General features: G+C 61.5%; 1 protein-coding gene across 2 annotated transcripts; it reads right to left on the bottom strand.

Annotated features, from left to right (window-relative positions):
- Nucleotides 1-660: 660 nt before the first annotated feature.
- LOC128900788 (nuclear receptor ROR-beta-like) lies at nt 661-15,802 on the bottom strand. Of its 2 annotated transcripts, XM_054182310.1 has the most exons (10): nt 15,692-15,802; nt 8,172-8,257; nt 7,930-8,071; nt 7,165-7,578; nt 5,714-5,835; nt 5,250-5,382; nt 4,112-4,219; nt 3,688-3,798; nt 3,213-3,325; nt 661-2,667 (listed from the first exon to the last, which is right to left on the bottom strand). In XM_054182310.1, exons 1-10 carry the CDS (start codon nt 15,696-15,698, stop codon nt 2,506-2,508), a joined length of 1,398 nt encoding a protein of 465 aa, XP_054038285.1. In that variant the 5' UTR covers nt 15,699-15,802; the 3' UTR covers nt 661-2,505. The 2 variants fall into 2 exon arrangements, with proteins under 2 accessions (XP_054038285.1, XP_054038284.1); XM_054182309.1 differs by lacking the exon at nt 15,692-15,802 and having other exon boundaries at nt 8,172-8,471.
- Nucleotides 15,803-16,025: the final 223 nt, after the last annotated feature.

Raw genomic sequence — 16,025 nt, 5'->3', positions numbered from 1 at the left:
CACGCCGCCCGTCCCAGGCAAGAAATCATTTAATTGACATTTAATCATTTATCCCCTCCCAAGAAATCATTTAATCGACAGGTTGGTTCCTTTAAAGAGAACTTAAAAGTGCAGGTTCCCGCAGTTTGGCAGGTTGAGTTACACATGTTTAATACTTCCAGTCTTCCCTAGATTCCCATGGGGGCTTTTATTGCTCAGAATCCAAAATCTCTCCCATGAGGTGGACGCTGTGTCGTAAGCCGGAAAAATGCAACCAGGGGCAAGGGCTCAGTCTTTTCCTGATTTAAGGTGCTTTCTTGGTTTCTTTGCCGGATGAAATGAAAATGGTGACGTTGACCATTGCTGCGTGTTGGCTGACGAATACCAAGGACATAAAGAAGGGTGTGTGCTTTTTTTCTCCCCCCCCGCCCCCGCCAAAACATTTCAAAACACCCGCGGCTGTTTCCTCCAAGAAAAGGAGTGCTGCTGTCCTGCAGAAATGGAGGGCGAGAGCCCACTCCGCAAAGCACATTCGTTTTCTCAAGTGCTTTTCCCCCACAGCGAGGAGCCGGGAAGCGAACGGTGCTGTTGGAAATGATGCTTCAAAAAAAAAAAAAAAAAAAAAAAGAAAAAAAAAAAGGCACAACCCTCTAGATGAAAAAGGCAGTACTGACTTCTCACTTCACACAAGCTTTAGGAGCCGAGAGGGCAGGAAACGAGCATGGCGCATCCCCACCCCGGAGAGCGACGCATTGGCACTCGACATCGCGTGGGGCCGCCGGGAGGGTCGGCAGCCTTTGCTGCGGACCTGGGCTCTAACGCCGTCGGGGGAGAGGAACAAGGCTGAGGAACTCCGACATGCTCCGAGAAGCAGTTCAGACAGCAGCTAGCAAAACCAGAAAGCGCACGCCGGGACACTGCAGACGGCAGCTGCCGGGGAACAGCACGGTCCCAAGTTTTTCCTCAGCCTTATACCGAAGCAGAAATCCCATCGGCTTCCTGGTGAGTCTTCCCTGGTCAAGGCTGGTCCATGGTCTTTCCTAGGAGGTCTTTTAACCGACAGCGTGGAAATCCTCTACCATAGCTAAGAAAGCTGCTCGTTAAGTTTAAGGGGTGCAATTATGGAATTAAAGGTCTTCAGCTTATGCTCGGGGATGATCCGAACAGACAGAGGACGGGGTTGGACACACGAAAAATCAACACGAAGCGGGACGGGGCTTGGGATTTTAGCCCTTTGTCAGCAGAAACTGGGGCTGCCTCGGAGCAGGTTTTTCCCTTGTAGCTTTTTGGCATTTTCTGCAGGAATAGGGATGGAAAAACCATCTGCAGAGCCTGGCCGGAGAGTCCCTCGAGCAGCCCTGCCGGCTGCAGGCTATCGCCACATTGCCCCACAAATCCATCCCTTCTTTGCCTTTTGAGCCTCCCAAGCTCAGAGCAGCAGGTCCCAACCACAGCGCGGCTTCCCGGGCAAGGAGTACAGACCTTTCACTTCCCCTTCACCCCAATGGGCAGTTTCTCTCCATAAAAAGCTCCCAGGTCCTGCTAAATAGAGAACAAACCCCAAAATAACAGTTCTAAAGAGCTCCTTGCAGGGGAAAAGCCTGGGTCCAACTCAACCAGGGATTTGGCCACAGTCACAAGGGCAAAGTCCCTCTTCAGAAAGCGCTCGGGAGGCGGAAAGGTGGCATGAGGTGGGCAGACCTGCTGAATCGGCTCTGAAAAGCCAGGCAGCTGGCCAGCTGGATGGGGAATTGGCCAGGCATTTGGGAAAATGCCACAACAGAGGGCATGGAGACGCTGCAGAGCTTCTCCCCCACTGCGCTGGGCATCCTTTCCCCTAGAACCAGCCTCCTCCATGGGGAAATCCTGTGCTGAATCCTCCCCCGGCCACAGCCAGGTCTTTCTTGGCCAAGCTCCTGAGGTCACCCTGTGTCCCATGGGAGAAGGAATAAAGCAAAGGCTCTGCCTTCACCCTCTCCTTGGCTCCAGCTGGGAGCCCAAAGCTGCCCCCACCAGCCCGGCTCGCCCCTATCCGGCCGAGTCTGCATTGCCCCTTCTTTATCCCATTCCTTCAGTTTGGGTGAAAAAAAAAAAAAAAAAAGAGAAAATAAAAATAATTCTTAAAAAAAAAAAAAAAAAAAAAATCAGAGATGGAGAGTACAGCCAGGACGGTGGGAAGGGCCATGCCGCGGGCGCGGCGGCACGTGCGTGGCATGCGCTCCCCTGGATCTGTGCACTGCAGGGAGGAGTTGGTCCCTTACCGCTGCCGGGAGCATCTCCTCTCCCGAGTGGAGATTTCACATTCATTTCACTGGTATGGCAAAGTCTGTTTGCTTTTTCCTTCAAGGTGCTTTACATTCAAGAGCTATTGCAATCCACAGCGAGGAAACGGGGCCGGGGAGGTACCCCAGCCCGCCGGCTTCTCTTGAGTTTGATTATTTGATTTAAATAAACTGCCCCGAACTTCTGAAGTTTAGTTCGTCTCCAAATTTTGGGGGACTCGAAGGGGGCCAGCGGCTCCCAGCCTTAGCTCTCCCGTGGGTCGCTGTACTGAAGCTCCGAGTTGAAAACCTCCTTATAGAGGGGTGGGAAGTTCATGGCGGTCTCTGGGTGCAGGAGACGGAAAAATTCCAGCTTGTCCAAGTGCAGGTTGCAAATGGTCTTCATCAAGGGCAGCTTGGAAACCATCTGCAGGGAAAGAAGCCAGAGCTGGTGACCGCGGGGGGCCCGGCCAGCATCCCTCAGCGCCGCTGTTCCCCCTCCCCTGGGGACAAGCGGGGGGACTTGGGGACCACTGGCTCCGTCCGGTGCTGGGGGCACCAGCTGACACCCCCCAGCTTCGGGCAGCCTGGCGGCATCGTGGCCTTGTCTTCAAGCCCATGGCTTTCCACAGGACAACCAGCACCTGGGAGGGTGTGAGAAGCCCCCCCGGTGCCTCCCCATCCCAGCTCCATCCTGCCCAAAGCCTTCCTGAAACAGCTCCCCAGACCCCCACTGCCCCATGAACTACCGGGCTCAGCGGCGTGGGGCTGCCAGTGGCATGGCTGCCTCTGCCTGCACCACGATGGAGATGCCTGGCCCTTGGAAAGAGAAATTCTTCAACAGGTCCCAGGGTTTGCCCCCCAGAAAACGCCCGTGCGTCGCTATCGAGCTCCAGCATAGCCACCGATTCAGGTATCTCCCCGTGGCACATGTACCGGGCCCCCCGCGCCGCACGTAGCCGGCACCGCTACCTTCGAGAGCTTGTCCTCGGCAGAGTGTTTCTTCTGGATCTCGTGCTGCAGGGCCACGTAGATCTTGTCCTGGAGCTTCTGCACCTTCTTGGACTCCGTCAGCCACGGGCGATCTACGAGAGATGGCCACTGGCCGAGTCAGTGCCATCTCCCCTTGCTCTTTTAACCCTTCCTGCTCTCAGGATGTTTTTGGGGATGGTGGCAGGGCCGAGTGGCCCCTCTCCAACCCCCCCACCCCACTGCAGGGGGTGCAGCTCCTCCTCCCACCGTGGAGTTTTGACAGATGCATTTTCAGATGCAATTTTTCCCCCAAACCTCCTTTCCTGGGTATAACTTAAATCATCCACCAAGGAAGCAGCGCTGACATTTAGGGGTCAGCTCTCCCCAGCTTTGGCATGAGACCCCCCCCGCCAGCTGGTCCTGGCTGCGGTGTGTTGTGTCGTGTGTCCCCCCCCGACCCCGAGACCCCCTGTACCCGGGGAGAGCAGGACGGCGGCGGTGAAGAGGGCGAGCTCCTCATCCGACAGCTGCAGGCGGCACAGGGTCCTCGCCAGCTCGAAGACGGCGCCAATGAGGTCGTCACAGCCTGATGGGGGGACAGCGGGGGCAAGAAGGGGACGTCACAACTCTGCACTGCCCGGTGGCACCCAGGGCTCAGAAAGCTTGCCGAGACAGGATGGGTGAAGGGGGGTCCTGGCAGAGGATGCCCAGCATCGCCGGGCAGAAAGCGGGTCCCAACCACAGCACACATCAACCCGATCACAACGGGAGCGGGAGCAAAGGCGTCACCCCCTGCTGCCCCCCAGGGATTTAGCCCAGCCACATTTCCCCTGGCTGCAAATCCTGGCCCCGTCCAGGCATCGAAAGGAGAGCCCCGAGAGCAGCCAAGCAGCTCTTACCGAGCGACTTGAACATCTGCACGCCACCGAACTTGCCCTCGAAGAGGATGGTGTTGTTCAAGGGGTTGAACGCCCGGATCATGCGGATCAGGAGCACCTCGAGGCAACCTGACGTAGGCAGAGAGAGCGCAGACCAGGGCAGGGCAGGGCAGGGGGGTTCCATCATCCCAGGACCAAACATACGAAAGAGGAAAGCCCCCAGTGCAAGTTTAAGGTCCAGATTGTTCATTCCCAAGAGCAGAATGGTTATTCCAATGCACCCAATTTGGGTTTGGGGTTTTTTGTTGTTTTGTTTTGGGTTTTTTTTGTTTTTTTTAAGGTTTCCAATTGCGACCACAATATTTCACCAAAGGGAAATATCATCCAGGTATTTGCAACCGGACGCAGGGATCAATCAAGGTCATGGTGGAGGACCGAGAGAGGAGAGGGTGAAAACAAAATAAATAAAAAGAAAATGGAAGGAAGAATTGAAAGAATGAGTTAAACTCCAGCATATCAGGCACAGCCAGCTCTGACTTCGGGGCCCGGCACCCTGCGGGACGCCAGCACACGTCCCCCATGCTGGGTGAGGCTCTCGGCTCCCCAGTCCTGAAAGTTTACAAACTGGGCAGTTTTTCCATCTTTTTTGGCATTTTGGGGGTTTTGCACATCCAGCTCCCTCACCTGGGCGCAGCGTCACCGGCTCGGGCAGACACACAGGCTGGGGACGTGCGTGTGCTGCTCTTGTCCTCTCATCCCAGTCTTTTGCTGGGAGAAGAGGCCAATCCTTTCCTCCCTCCTCCCCTTTGGGTTTGGCACCCGTTTTCCTGGGGGAAGACCCCCTGTGCTCCCTTCCATCCCGGTTCCCGGTGCCATTTGGTTGAGGGGGACCATGGCCTGGGGCAGCCACTCCCCGCTTCCCTCTCTATTCCATCGCCTTTTAAACGTGACCTTCCGCTCCTTCCAGCCCCGAATCTGCTCCCCGGGCACCGATGCTGAGCCCGGGGGCAACTGGAGCAGCGAGGGAGGGGAGATCCCAAAAGGAAAGCGCCAGCCGAGAGAAAAGATGGGATTTGCCTTCGGCACCGCGGCTGCTGCTCAGGAGAGGAGTTGGGGACGCGAGGGGGACAGCGGGGATGGCAGGGTCCCCTACTCTTACCGGCTTTCAGGAGGATGATTTGGTCGTTCTGGCAGAGCTCCATGAAGCCGTCGATGCGCTTGGCGAACTCCACCACGTACTGGATGGCGTTGGAGATCTGCAGTGAGCACTGCTGCCACATGGCCTCGCAGCTCTGCCAGCACAGCGGGGACGTCCCTTAGGGCTCGCCGCCACCCCATCGCCCTGTCCCATCCCCCCCCCCCCGCCCCATTGCACGGGGTAGGGAGGGGACCCAGGTGCCATGTCATCCACAGGGGGGTGGTGGCACTAGGACATCTGGGATGTGACCTGCCACCACCACCCCCGCCCTGCCCAATACTGGGCTTTTGCAGCTCCCAAAGCACTGAAAGACCCTCCTCATCCTCCTCGCCTTCATCCCTGCCACAGCACAGCACCGGTGGCCCTTGCCGCAGTGGCTCTGGCGGTGGTGGGGAGCCGGGGGGGGCGGGGGCAGCAGCACTCACCTTGCTCTGCAAGGCGCGGACCTCCTCGGGGGAGTAGAGGCTCCACGCCAGGCGCTTGAGCTCCTCTGTCGTGTACTGGCACGTCTCCAGGTGTGACTTCACCACGTTCTGGGCCACCCGGTCTGCAAGGTGAGGACAGCGGGCGGTGAACCCCCGGGGACCCCGCCGTCCCCTCCTGGGTGTCCTGGGGGGCGGCTGGGGGCTGCAGGGGGGCTCACACGTGGTGTCACGGGGATCTGAGGACAGATGGGGCGTCGGGGACTTTCCCTGGGGCAGAGTGGGGGATGCTCTGCACAACCTCAGGTGCACCGAGGTCCGTCAGTGCTCAGCCTGGAGTATTATTGGTTTACAGAATCAGAGAGTAAGAGAATGTCGGGGTTGGAAGGGACCTCTTGGAGATCATCTCCAACCCCCGGCCAGAGTAGGGTCACCCAGAGCAGTTGGACAGGAACGTGTCCAGGTGGGTTTGGGATGTCTCCAGAGATGGAGACTCCACCACCTCCCTGGGCAGCCTGTGCCAGGGCTCTGCCGCCCTCACAGGAAAGAAGATACTCCTCATGTTCAGACGGAATTTCCCATGTTCCAGCTTGTGCCCGTTGCCCCTTGTCCTGTCCCCAGGCACCACCGAGAAGTCTGGCCCCATCCTCTTGCCACCACCCTTTAGATATTGATCAGCATTGATGAGATTACTGCTTGCTTTTTCTAAAGGAAGCCACTCCTACCTTGCAAGAGGAGATTCTTGTTGATAAATACTTTGTTCCAGTGTCTACTGAGGCCATAGCTTTGACAAAAGTCACTTAGGACTATACCATGACACTGCCCTGCACATGCCCTAATGCTGTGCCACAACATACGTATAACATTTATATATAACTTTGAGCAGAAACTGAAACATGGGAGGTTCCCTCTGATGGCAGCGGGGTGGGAACTAGATGATCTTCAAGGTCCCTTCCAACTCTAACCATTCTGTGATTCTATGATCAGGAAACACGTTTTAACGTGAGGGTGACCGAGCACTGCACAGGTTGCCCAGAGAGATTGAGTATCTCCACCGCTGGAGACTCCACAAAAGCCGTCTGGACGCAGTCCTGGGCCGCTGGCTTTGGGTGGCCCCCTTTGAGCAGGAGGGTTGGACCAGATGACCTCCAGAGGTCCCTTCCAACCTCTGCCTCTGTGATTCTGCAAGGGGATGGGTTTGGGGCTGCTCCGAGAGCTGAGGCTGGGTCAGTCCCTTGCTGTGAGTGTGCCTGGTGCTCTGTGGGCACCCAGGGCTGGATCGTAGAATCATAGACTGGTTTGGGTTGGAAGGGACCTTAAAGATCATCTTGTTCCAACCCCCTGCCATGGGCAGGGACACCTCCCACTAGACCAGGTACTGCACCGAGCACCGTCCCCAGGGCTGCACACCCTGAGCGTGCCTGGCATCGCGCCGGGACCACACCAATGCTCACCAATCTCGAGGACAGAGATGTCGGGAGCCAGCTGGCCGCCCTCCAGCCCACCGTGTGCAAAGAGGGCCGGCTCCAGCATCAGCTCGTAGATGGATTCCTGCTTGATGAGCGTGGCATCAGCCACGTCCAGGCTGGACTGGTCGGGCGAGGGCTGCGCCGAGGCGAGCAGGTCAAGGTTGTAGTAGGTGCTGCTGCCGTCGGGGGTGAGAGGGAAGTCGAAGAGGAGCCCGTCCGACAGCGTGGAGATGTCGTCCAGGTCCGAGAGCCCGCTGCTGATGCTGGTGGTGTAGACGCGGCTCAGGGGCTCGGGCTCATCCTTGGTGCCGCCGCTCTGCTCCTGGCTCTGCTGGTGCTTCTGCACCTCGGCGTAAAGGCTGTCCCGCTGCTTCTTCGACATGCGGCCGAACTTCACGGCTGCCCGGGGAGGAGAGGGTGGCTACGTCAGGGCAGCTTCGCCCCGCCAAGCGGCAGCCGTGGCCTCCGCCTGCCCCGGGAAGGGTCCTGGCTCCCGGGGGAGTGTGTGGTTTGGGGCTGTATGAGCCCCGAGCCGGGCAGGGGCCCCCTCGGATGCACCCTCCCACCCCGGGCCAACCCTGGATCGAATGGAACAGAAACGAATTCAATTTTCCCATGAAAAACTCAAACGCATTTCTTGCTTCCCCAAACCCTCCTTTCCCTGGGCTGTCCCCACTGGGGAAGAAACTTCAGCCCCGGTGGCCCAACTCGCTCCAAGGAGGAGCGGAAGGGACCCCGGGTGAGACTCACCGTCGCGGGACATGCCCAGCGCCAGGCATTTCTGCAGGCGGCAGTGCTGGCAGCGGTTGCGGTTGGTGCGGTCGATCAGGCAGTTCCTCTGCCTGGAGCAGGAGTAGCTGGCATTGTTCTGCTGGCTCCGCCGAAAAAATCCCTGCGCAGGATGGGGAGGTGTTGGGAAAGCGCCTGGCGGGATGCCAGCCCCGGCAGCCACCCACCCGCTGGCACCCGTCCCCGGGTGTCCCCAGGCTCACCTTGCAGCCTTCGCAGGTGATAACGCCATAGTGGATCCCCGAGGACTTGTCTCCGCAGATCTTGCATGGGATCACTTCAATTTGGGCTGCGGCGGAGGAGAAAAAGGGGGCAGGAAAGGCGTAGTGGTCAGTGATGGGCATCGCTGAACCCAACGAGGGAGATGGGCCCCCTCCTCCGCGACGGCCGCAGCCCTGCTCAGCAGCTGGGGAAACTGAGGCACGAGATCTGGACGCGCTGGCAGCTCAGCCCTCCCCGCAGACCCCACAGGGATGCTTGAGCCTCAGAGAGGCCCCCGAAAAGGCCCACGCAGGGCGTGACGTACCCCCACCCACACCCTCCATCGCCCAGAGATGGGCAGAAAAGCCCTTTGAGCCACGAGGGTGCAGCTCGTCTGTGCACCAGCCCACCCTGGAGCCCATTTTGAAAGCATTTCCCTTATTTTTCAGCTGGGGGGGGGCACCACAGACAGAGGCATCCTCGGCACAGGGACCATCCCTGCAGCACAGACGCTCTCCTGCTGGAGGTCCAGCCCAAGCGGAGGGTGTGGGGGCTCCCTGACCCCCCACACCCCCCAGCAGCTCCTTAGAAAACCCAGGACCGATATAGCCATTGCTGGCTCAAGGTCCTGGCCCACTTCCCCCTGTAAATCCGCTTCCCTCCCCGCTTCTGCTTCGCTGGCACTGAGCTGCTAATAGGCTTCGTCCTCCTCATTTTCCAGCTGCCCCAGATCTGGGCTGTCTCTGCCCGCCCCGTGTGCGCCGGGGGCGGGGGGGACGTGGGGCACCCCCAGGACTCGTACGTGCCTCCCGGCATCTCTGCACCCTCTAATCCCCGCTTCAGCCCCCCGGCCAGGCTCAGCCGGGTGTCGCTCGCGAGGGTGCTGGGCAGCCGCTGCCGCGCCAAAATAACCCCCGCAGCCAGATTATGGTTATTTCAAATCTCCTGGGCCCGCGCAAATCCCCAGCTCGGGTAATTTCCTTCTGCCTCTCCTCTCCCCTGGGAGCGACCAGTTCTGGTCGAGGGACATGTTTGATGGGTTGGTGTCGGCCGGGGCCACCTCTGCGGGTGACGGTCCCGGTGCTCGGCCAGCGCCGCCTGCACCACGACACCCGGCAGTGCTGCGGGGTCCCTCACTGCTTTGGGTGAGGCTGGGTCAACACGAGCCTCGCCACGCGGTGGGGCAGCCAGGCTGCCATCGGTCCACCAGGGATGCCATCGGTCCCCTGGGGCTGCCATCGGTCCCCTTCCCGGCGCTGCCATCAGATCTCGGGGCTGCCATTGGTCCCCCCCCCACCCCCGGTTAGCTTTGCTCCCAGCCGTAGTGGGGAAGGACTCGCCCCACGTCTGGGTGCAGGCGGAGGGATGGATCCCTCCTGTGTCCATTGACTCGCTGCTCAGATCCTGCCCCAAATGCACGAGGTGATTTTGGGGCTCACCCTTCCTTCCCGAGCCTGCTGAGCCAGGCTTTTCCCAGGGCTGTGAGTTGTGTCCCCCATGTCCCACCCCTGCCCCTCCCCAAAGCCTCTGCCTGTGCCTCCGCTGTAGTTTTGGGTACTGGGGCAGCAGCGCTGACCCCCCCGCAGGGTGGGCAGGGAGCAGGCAGGGACGTCCAGGGCATCCTCACATCAACACCAGTCCCAGCCCCCCCCAGGTGCACTGGCATCCCAGCCCCGGGGTCACCCCTTTGGTGGGCAACAGGGTGACATGTGGCCACCCCCATCTCACCAGCCGGCTCCAATGACCAAGACACCCCTCCAATTTCCCGGCACCTTCACCCGTGCTGCCAGAGAGGGGTGAACCTGCAAACCGTGGGGTCCCCTCCCCGCCCCGATGCTCTGTCCCTATCGCCTGGGGATGGGACAGAGGTGGTGGCACCACGGGGGGCACAGGGAGGTGGTGCCACCCCCGGCAGGAAGCCACATCGCTTCGTTATGCAACGTAATTGCAGCCACCGGGTGATGCATCGCCGTCGCGCCGCACCCTCACGCCTGCGGCCGATACTCCCGCTGCCCCGCAATTACCGGCAAAACAGCCAGGCTGAGCGCGCCCGCCGGCACCCGCCGTTTGCCAGCTCGCGACGACAGCGGTGGCTTCACGTGACGGCGATGGCCAACGCCTGCCCCCGCACCCCCGGGCCCAGGCTGAGGGGACACCCCCCCCCCCTCCCCAGCTGGCGTGGGCAGTGCTAAGGGGACGTGGGGACGACGCTTTCTCCCGGCTCCTCTGGAGCCGGCCGTCACCCCTGCGCGCCGCGAAGGAGGAGACCTGACCACTCACCCACAGCATCTTGGGGCTCTAATTAGCATCCTGCTAATTAAACAGCCGTGCCCACCGCCGGCACCTGACCCGCTCGTAAGACGTTCGCCCCAAATAACTGACGTAGAGATACGGCCGTAACCCCGGTGCGATGGCAATTACAGCCCAGAACGGCATTTAATTGCCACTCTGTTCATAAGCCCCAGGTGAATCATGGTGCCGTCTCCTTTGGCGTCCCCTTGTGCCGCGGACGTGTCTCCCCGGGGCCGAACATCCCCCCGGGGCAAACCCAGCGGGACATGGGTGCCGGTGGGGTGGCTGCAGCGGCACCCCGCAGCCCCCAAAATCCCACCGCAATGGGGGGGAAACACCACAGCAGACCCCATGCCCCAGGGCATGGCCCCCCCCCCCCCCCGCCGTGCCTCAGTTTCCCCATCGAGATGCTGGGCTCCTCCTCCTCCCACCACAACCCTGCCAGCATCGGCCACGCTGTGTAAAAGGAGGGTTATTTAGATACCGCGGTGGGGGGACGGACGGTGCAGACAGCAAAACTTCCGCCTCCCCGGGTCCAGCACGACTTAAATAGGGGACAGGAAAAAAAAAAAAGGGGGGGGGGGTTTAAAAATTAAATAATAATCTCCAGCCAGCAATTAAAATGTCCCAGCTGCGGTATTTGCTCTCCTCCCAACATAAATACTTCTTGCCCAACTCCCGTCCCGCTGCCACTCGCTGGCCTTTATGTAAGCGGCACCGCGGCACGGTCCAGCCACGGGGCTCGGCCATGCCGGCAGTGGTTGCCCCCCGTCCAGTGGCAGCGCGTGGCCCCGTGGCTGGAGCCATCCTGTCCCACTGACACACTTTGCGCTGCCTGTGAAACGCCGCTGCCGTTAACCCTTCCCACGGCCGCCGCCACAGCTGCACCCCGACCTGCCGCGGGGGTATTTTGGGGCGATACCTAGCGCCAGCCCCAGGGACACCCGTTTGCCTCCCCAAGCCGCAGCTCTCTGTAGGGGACGCAGGTCCTTCCCTGCGTGTTCCCCAGGACACGGGTCCCGAGTCGCCCCCCGGCCCCACGTGTGTCCCCTCCAGCCCAGCACTGCTTGGCCCGATCGGGGCAGGTACCTCCGGTGGTTTCGGCAGAGCCTGAGCCGCCCTCCCCAGAGCAAGACTCGTCCTTCCTCCCGCGCCGGCAACACCCTCCTCTCCATCACCTCCACCCCGAGGGCGGGCATCCCTCTTGCACCCCAAAACAAGGCAGATCCCGCAGGATCTGGCCATGGGCGTCTGCACCCCCCGCTCTGTGGCGCAGGGGCCACAGGTGGCCCCAACCTCCTCCTCCTCCTCCCCACCCCTCCCCTTGGCAATATTTTCTTGCCGGTGGGGGGGGATCACCCCAAAACCCTCAGCACCCCACTCCGCCCCGGGACACGCTGCAACCCCGCAGATGATTTTTGGAGCTGCCCCTCCCCTGAACTGGCCCGATGGGGCTGGGTGCCCCCAGCTGAGGGGTGAGGACTCCCGGGGAGGGGGAGAGGGTGTTTTGGGGGACACTGGCAGGTCCCTGCAAAGCCCTTGGTGCAGACACCCCCCGGGACGAGCCCACGTACCACTCCCCCACAGGGCTGGGGTCAGGATCGATTTGGCCACCCCATCCCCTGGGTGGGCGACAGGAACAAACCCACGCCCAGGTCCTGGACGCCCCTTGCTGGGGAGGGGGCAGCGGCCCAGCCCTGTGTGTTTCGGAGGTGGCTCCGTGCCCCGGTGGCCGTCCCTGCCCCAAATACCCCCTCGGCTGCCGGGGAGGGAGCCAGGGTGGGCGGCTTACCCGGTGCCCTGTCTCATTACCCAGCGAACCTGCTGGGAAAGTAGGTCTGTGCCCCATCCCGCTGCCACGATCGATGCCGCAGGACGGGCACCTCCGGTAATTAACGGCAGCCCCGCGGCCCTCCCTCACCTCCCCTGCCCCAGCCAGGGCTCAGGGATGCTCCGGCGCTCTGCCCCCACCCCTGATGCTCTGCCCCCATCCTCCCCCCTCCGTCTCAGCACCCCCCCGGTGCACCCGGAGCAGGGGGAGGAGGATGAGTCCAGGCTGCACGGGGACACGCGGGGGACCCACGATGCCACCCCACCTGCCCATCCCTGCCCCAAAACCTGGCTCCACTCCCTCGTTCCCTGCAGCAACCTCTGATCCCAGGGCCCGGCACTGCTCCCGGCTGCATCCACCTCCAGGAACCACCACAGCAATTAGCGGCTGTTGTATTTTGGGAAGGTGCCCATGGGGTAGGGGTGGCGGAGGAGGAAGAAATAAGTAAATCAAGGGAATGGTCACCCTTTTACATCTGGTTTTGCTTTTTAACAGGCTCCCACGCTGCGGCGCCCCAGGGTCCCCCCGGCATTTTGGCTGTCACCGCCGGCAAACCCCATCCCCGTCCGTCCAGCCCGTGGCTATCCCCAGACGTGCCCGGGCCGCGCGAAACGGGTGATTTGCAGCACGCAGCTGATGTGGCCCCAGTGCGATGCGCAAAGCTCCGGCTCCGGGCCACAGGGTCACCGGCAGCATCGGGGCCGTGCAGGCAACCCATCGGCTTGATAAGGAAAATTGAAATTACACAACTCCAGCTCCACGGTGGGCTGCGGTGCTGGAGGTGGGAAACGTTTTTTTAACTGATTAGCAGAGATTTCCTGGAAACTTTGGACCAGAAAGGGGCTCAGCCGCTCTCCCCCTGCCCCGTGGCAGCCCCCGGCCACTTTTCCTTGTGGCCACGTGGATGGTGGCCTCGCAGCCGCCCCGATCCCCGGTGAGGTGCCATTTTCCCCTGTCCTGTGGCACAGTGCATGTCCCCAACGTGGAAATGGCAGCAAGCAGTTCACCCCCCCGGCAGCAGCGGACGGGTGGGCACTGAGGCTCCCCGACGGCCACCCTGCCCCAGCTGCGCCGGATCACCGGCTCCACGCCACGCGGCACCGCGCCAAGGCCAGCCCCGCCAGCGCGGGACGCAGCCCTTTGCACTTTGGCTGGTGCAGGAGGGTGGCAAAGGTGGGGCGGTGGGGAGGGGGACCTGCCACCGGCCCGGGGTGGGGAGAAACCAGGGTGGGAGAACCCCTCCAGCCCCGCGGATAAATCGGGGGGAGAATTATCTCCGTGGGACTAAATAAAGGCAGTGAGAGCGGCTCCGCTCACCACATCCAATAAACCGCGCGCGATTTAGACATTAGCGGCTCTTTAAATAGCTGCTGCCGAGTTCAAAGTTGAATGTGACAGGGAGGAGGAACGGGCAGGACGGGCAGGGGACGCTGCCAGCGCGGCTCTGGCCGGGCTGTGGGTTTAACCTGCTGCCACCCGTGGGGACGGGGACCAATGTCTCCCCGTCACTGCGCTTTCCCCCTCCAGGTGCTGCCGCTCCCTGGGGTTATCAGGGTTGAGGATCCCAAATTCTGCCGGGATCCTTCAGGACCCCACGCTGCCGGTGGGCACCTTCCCTTCCTCCTCCAACCTTATTTTTGGGAGGTGAAGGGCATGACCATCCGTCCCCATCCCGCGGTACCCGGGTCGGGGCGCAGCTGTCGTGCGGGAGGGCCGGTGGGTGCCGGCTGCCTTCGCCCTCGCCAGCGTGCGCGCACCGCCGAAACGGGCAGGGAAGCTCCTCCTCCGCCCTCTCTGATTTTTTCCAATGACAGATCTAGGTCACTAGGACAAGTCGGAAAGGCTGCCGAGCCACCGCACGCTCCTCGCCACGCTGCTTGCAAAACAAGCGAGCGGGAGGGCTGGAAACCCTATAGGATTATACAAGGCAAAGCCTCTTGCCCGGCCCCAGCACAGCCGCAGCGCGGGGAAGGACAGGAGCGAGGAGCCGCTGTGGCCCCCAGGGAAAGGGGCAGAGCGGTGGTGGTTTTGGGGAAGAAAACGGAGGTTGAATCAATTTAGCGTCGCCATGCGGCACTTGGGCTTTGGCGAGAGATGGGGACCCTGCGCCAGGCAGGGCTGTAGGAAAAACACCCGACGGGGGAAAATGATGTACTATCAGGGGGGCTGGCCCTTAATTAGGGCCAATACACAGTAATTGAGGGGGGAAAAAAGGGAAAAAAAAATTTAAAAGAAAAAGTTCATCCAGCTGCTAATTAAGCCCGGTGCCAGCTGTGCAAGAGCTACGCAAGAGCCAGGCGGTGTTATTAATTAGGCAGACGTTAATGCTTCCCTCCGTACTAATAAAGGTGAAATGCCGGGACGTCGCAGGGCAGGAAGGGAACGCGGGGGGCTCCCATCGTCCAGCCCCGGCCCCACCGTTACACAAGAGTGCGGCGGGCGGCAGAGCCGCAGCACCCGCAGCCGCAACGGCGAGGGAGGAAAACTGATTTGAAGAGCTCAAAGATGTACGTCCCCGTGGGTACACCCCAAAAGACATCTAAATATTGCACCCAAAAATACACCTGAATACAAGCACCCCAAGAACCACACCTAAAGACGTGCACAAGGGGGTGAAGGGCTCCGGCATGGCAGACGATGATGGAAAACTGCTTTAAAGGGGGATAAAAATCCCACCCCGGGGTGTCGGGTCCCAGACGTGCTCCCAGCAGCTCCGCCAGGGACAGACACGGGGACAGCTTGGTCTGGCCACCGCTGCGTCACCATCACCGGGCCCCGCTGGATGGTCCCACTGGAGCCTTCCTCCCTCCATCCTCCTCCCAACCGCCTGCTTTGCGGAGCAGAGGGGTGAAAAGTAGGAATCACCTTTAACAACGGATAAAATCAGGCAGGCACTGGCGAGACTCGGACCCTTCCCTGGATAAGGGGCACCCGAAATCGCGGCTGGTCCCTCTCCTGTCCCCCCAGGAGCTTCCCTCTGGCCCCAAAGCACCCCCCGAAACCAAAGGGAGGGTGAAAAGGGGGAAAATAAACACAGTAAATCCAGCCCTGGTGGGAGCAACATATTGAAGAGGAGATTAAGGGGTTTAGTGCGAGGAAAAGCTTAAGAGCGGGTCTAAGCCGGCATCGCAAAGCGAAGCAAAATAAACAAGAATTTCATTCCGAATGAAGGGGGGAGCCGGAGGGGCCAGACCGACCCGGCGGGGCTGGTGCCGGGGTCCCCCCCCCCGTCCCCGGCAGGGCTGATGCGGGTCCCCCCGTGTCACGGGCGGGGCTGATGCCGGGTCCCCCCCCGCCCCAGTCCTCCCCCGGGGACAACTTTTCCCGCTACCCCCCACCCCCACCCCCGCAGCCGGGGGGGTCCCCCCGCTCCCCGCAGCCCCCCCCTCCCGCACTCACCTCTCATGGTGGCCGGCGGCGCTCAGGAGCGCGCCGGGGGGCGCATGGGGGGGGCGCGGGGGTCCCTGCGGCGGGGCGGGGAGCGGCGGCACCGGGAGGCACCGGGCGGCACCGGGAGGCACCGGGAGGCACCGGGCGGCTCTGGCACCTGCCCCTCCGCCGCTGACCCACTTCTGCCCGAGCATGCGGCCGTTCACATGACGAGCCCGCCCCGCTCCGCCCCCCCCAAATCGGTTTCACTTCCAGCCCCACCTCCTGCCCTTCCTCCTCCTCCTCCTCCTCCTCCTCCTCCTCCGTCCCCGCCGGGCCGGTGCCCGGTGCCTCCTCGGTGCCG

The sequence above is a fragment of the Rissa tridactyla genome, chromosome 22 (genome assembly GCF_028500815.1).
Source record: "Rissa tridactyla isolate bRisTri1 chromosome 22, bRisTri1.patW.cur.20221130, whole genome shotgun sequence".
In the NCBI taxonomy this organism is placed as follows: domain Eukaryota; kingdom Metazoa; phylum Chordata; class Aves; order Charadriiformes; family Laridae; genus Rissa; species Rissa tridactyla.
This window is presented reverse-complemented; position numbering and strand designations above follow the sequence as displayed.

Coding starts and splice junctions, on each gene's coding strand:
- LOC128900788 (XM_054182309.1), bottom strand. CDS start 8,312: ATGCCCATCACTGACCACTACGCCTTTCCTGCCCCCTTTTTCTCCTCC. Junction 3,799..4,111: donor GCAGATGTTCAAGTCGCTCG/GTAAGAGCTGCT, acceptor TCCCCCCATCAG/GCTGTGACGACCTCATTGGC. Junction 2,668..3,212: donor CCGAGGACAAGCTCTCGAAG/GTAGCGGTGCCG, acceptor CTTTCCCTGCAG/ATGGTTTCCAAGCTGCCCTT.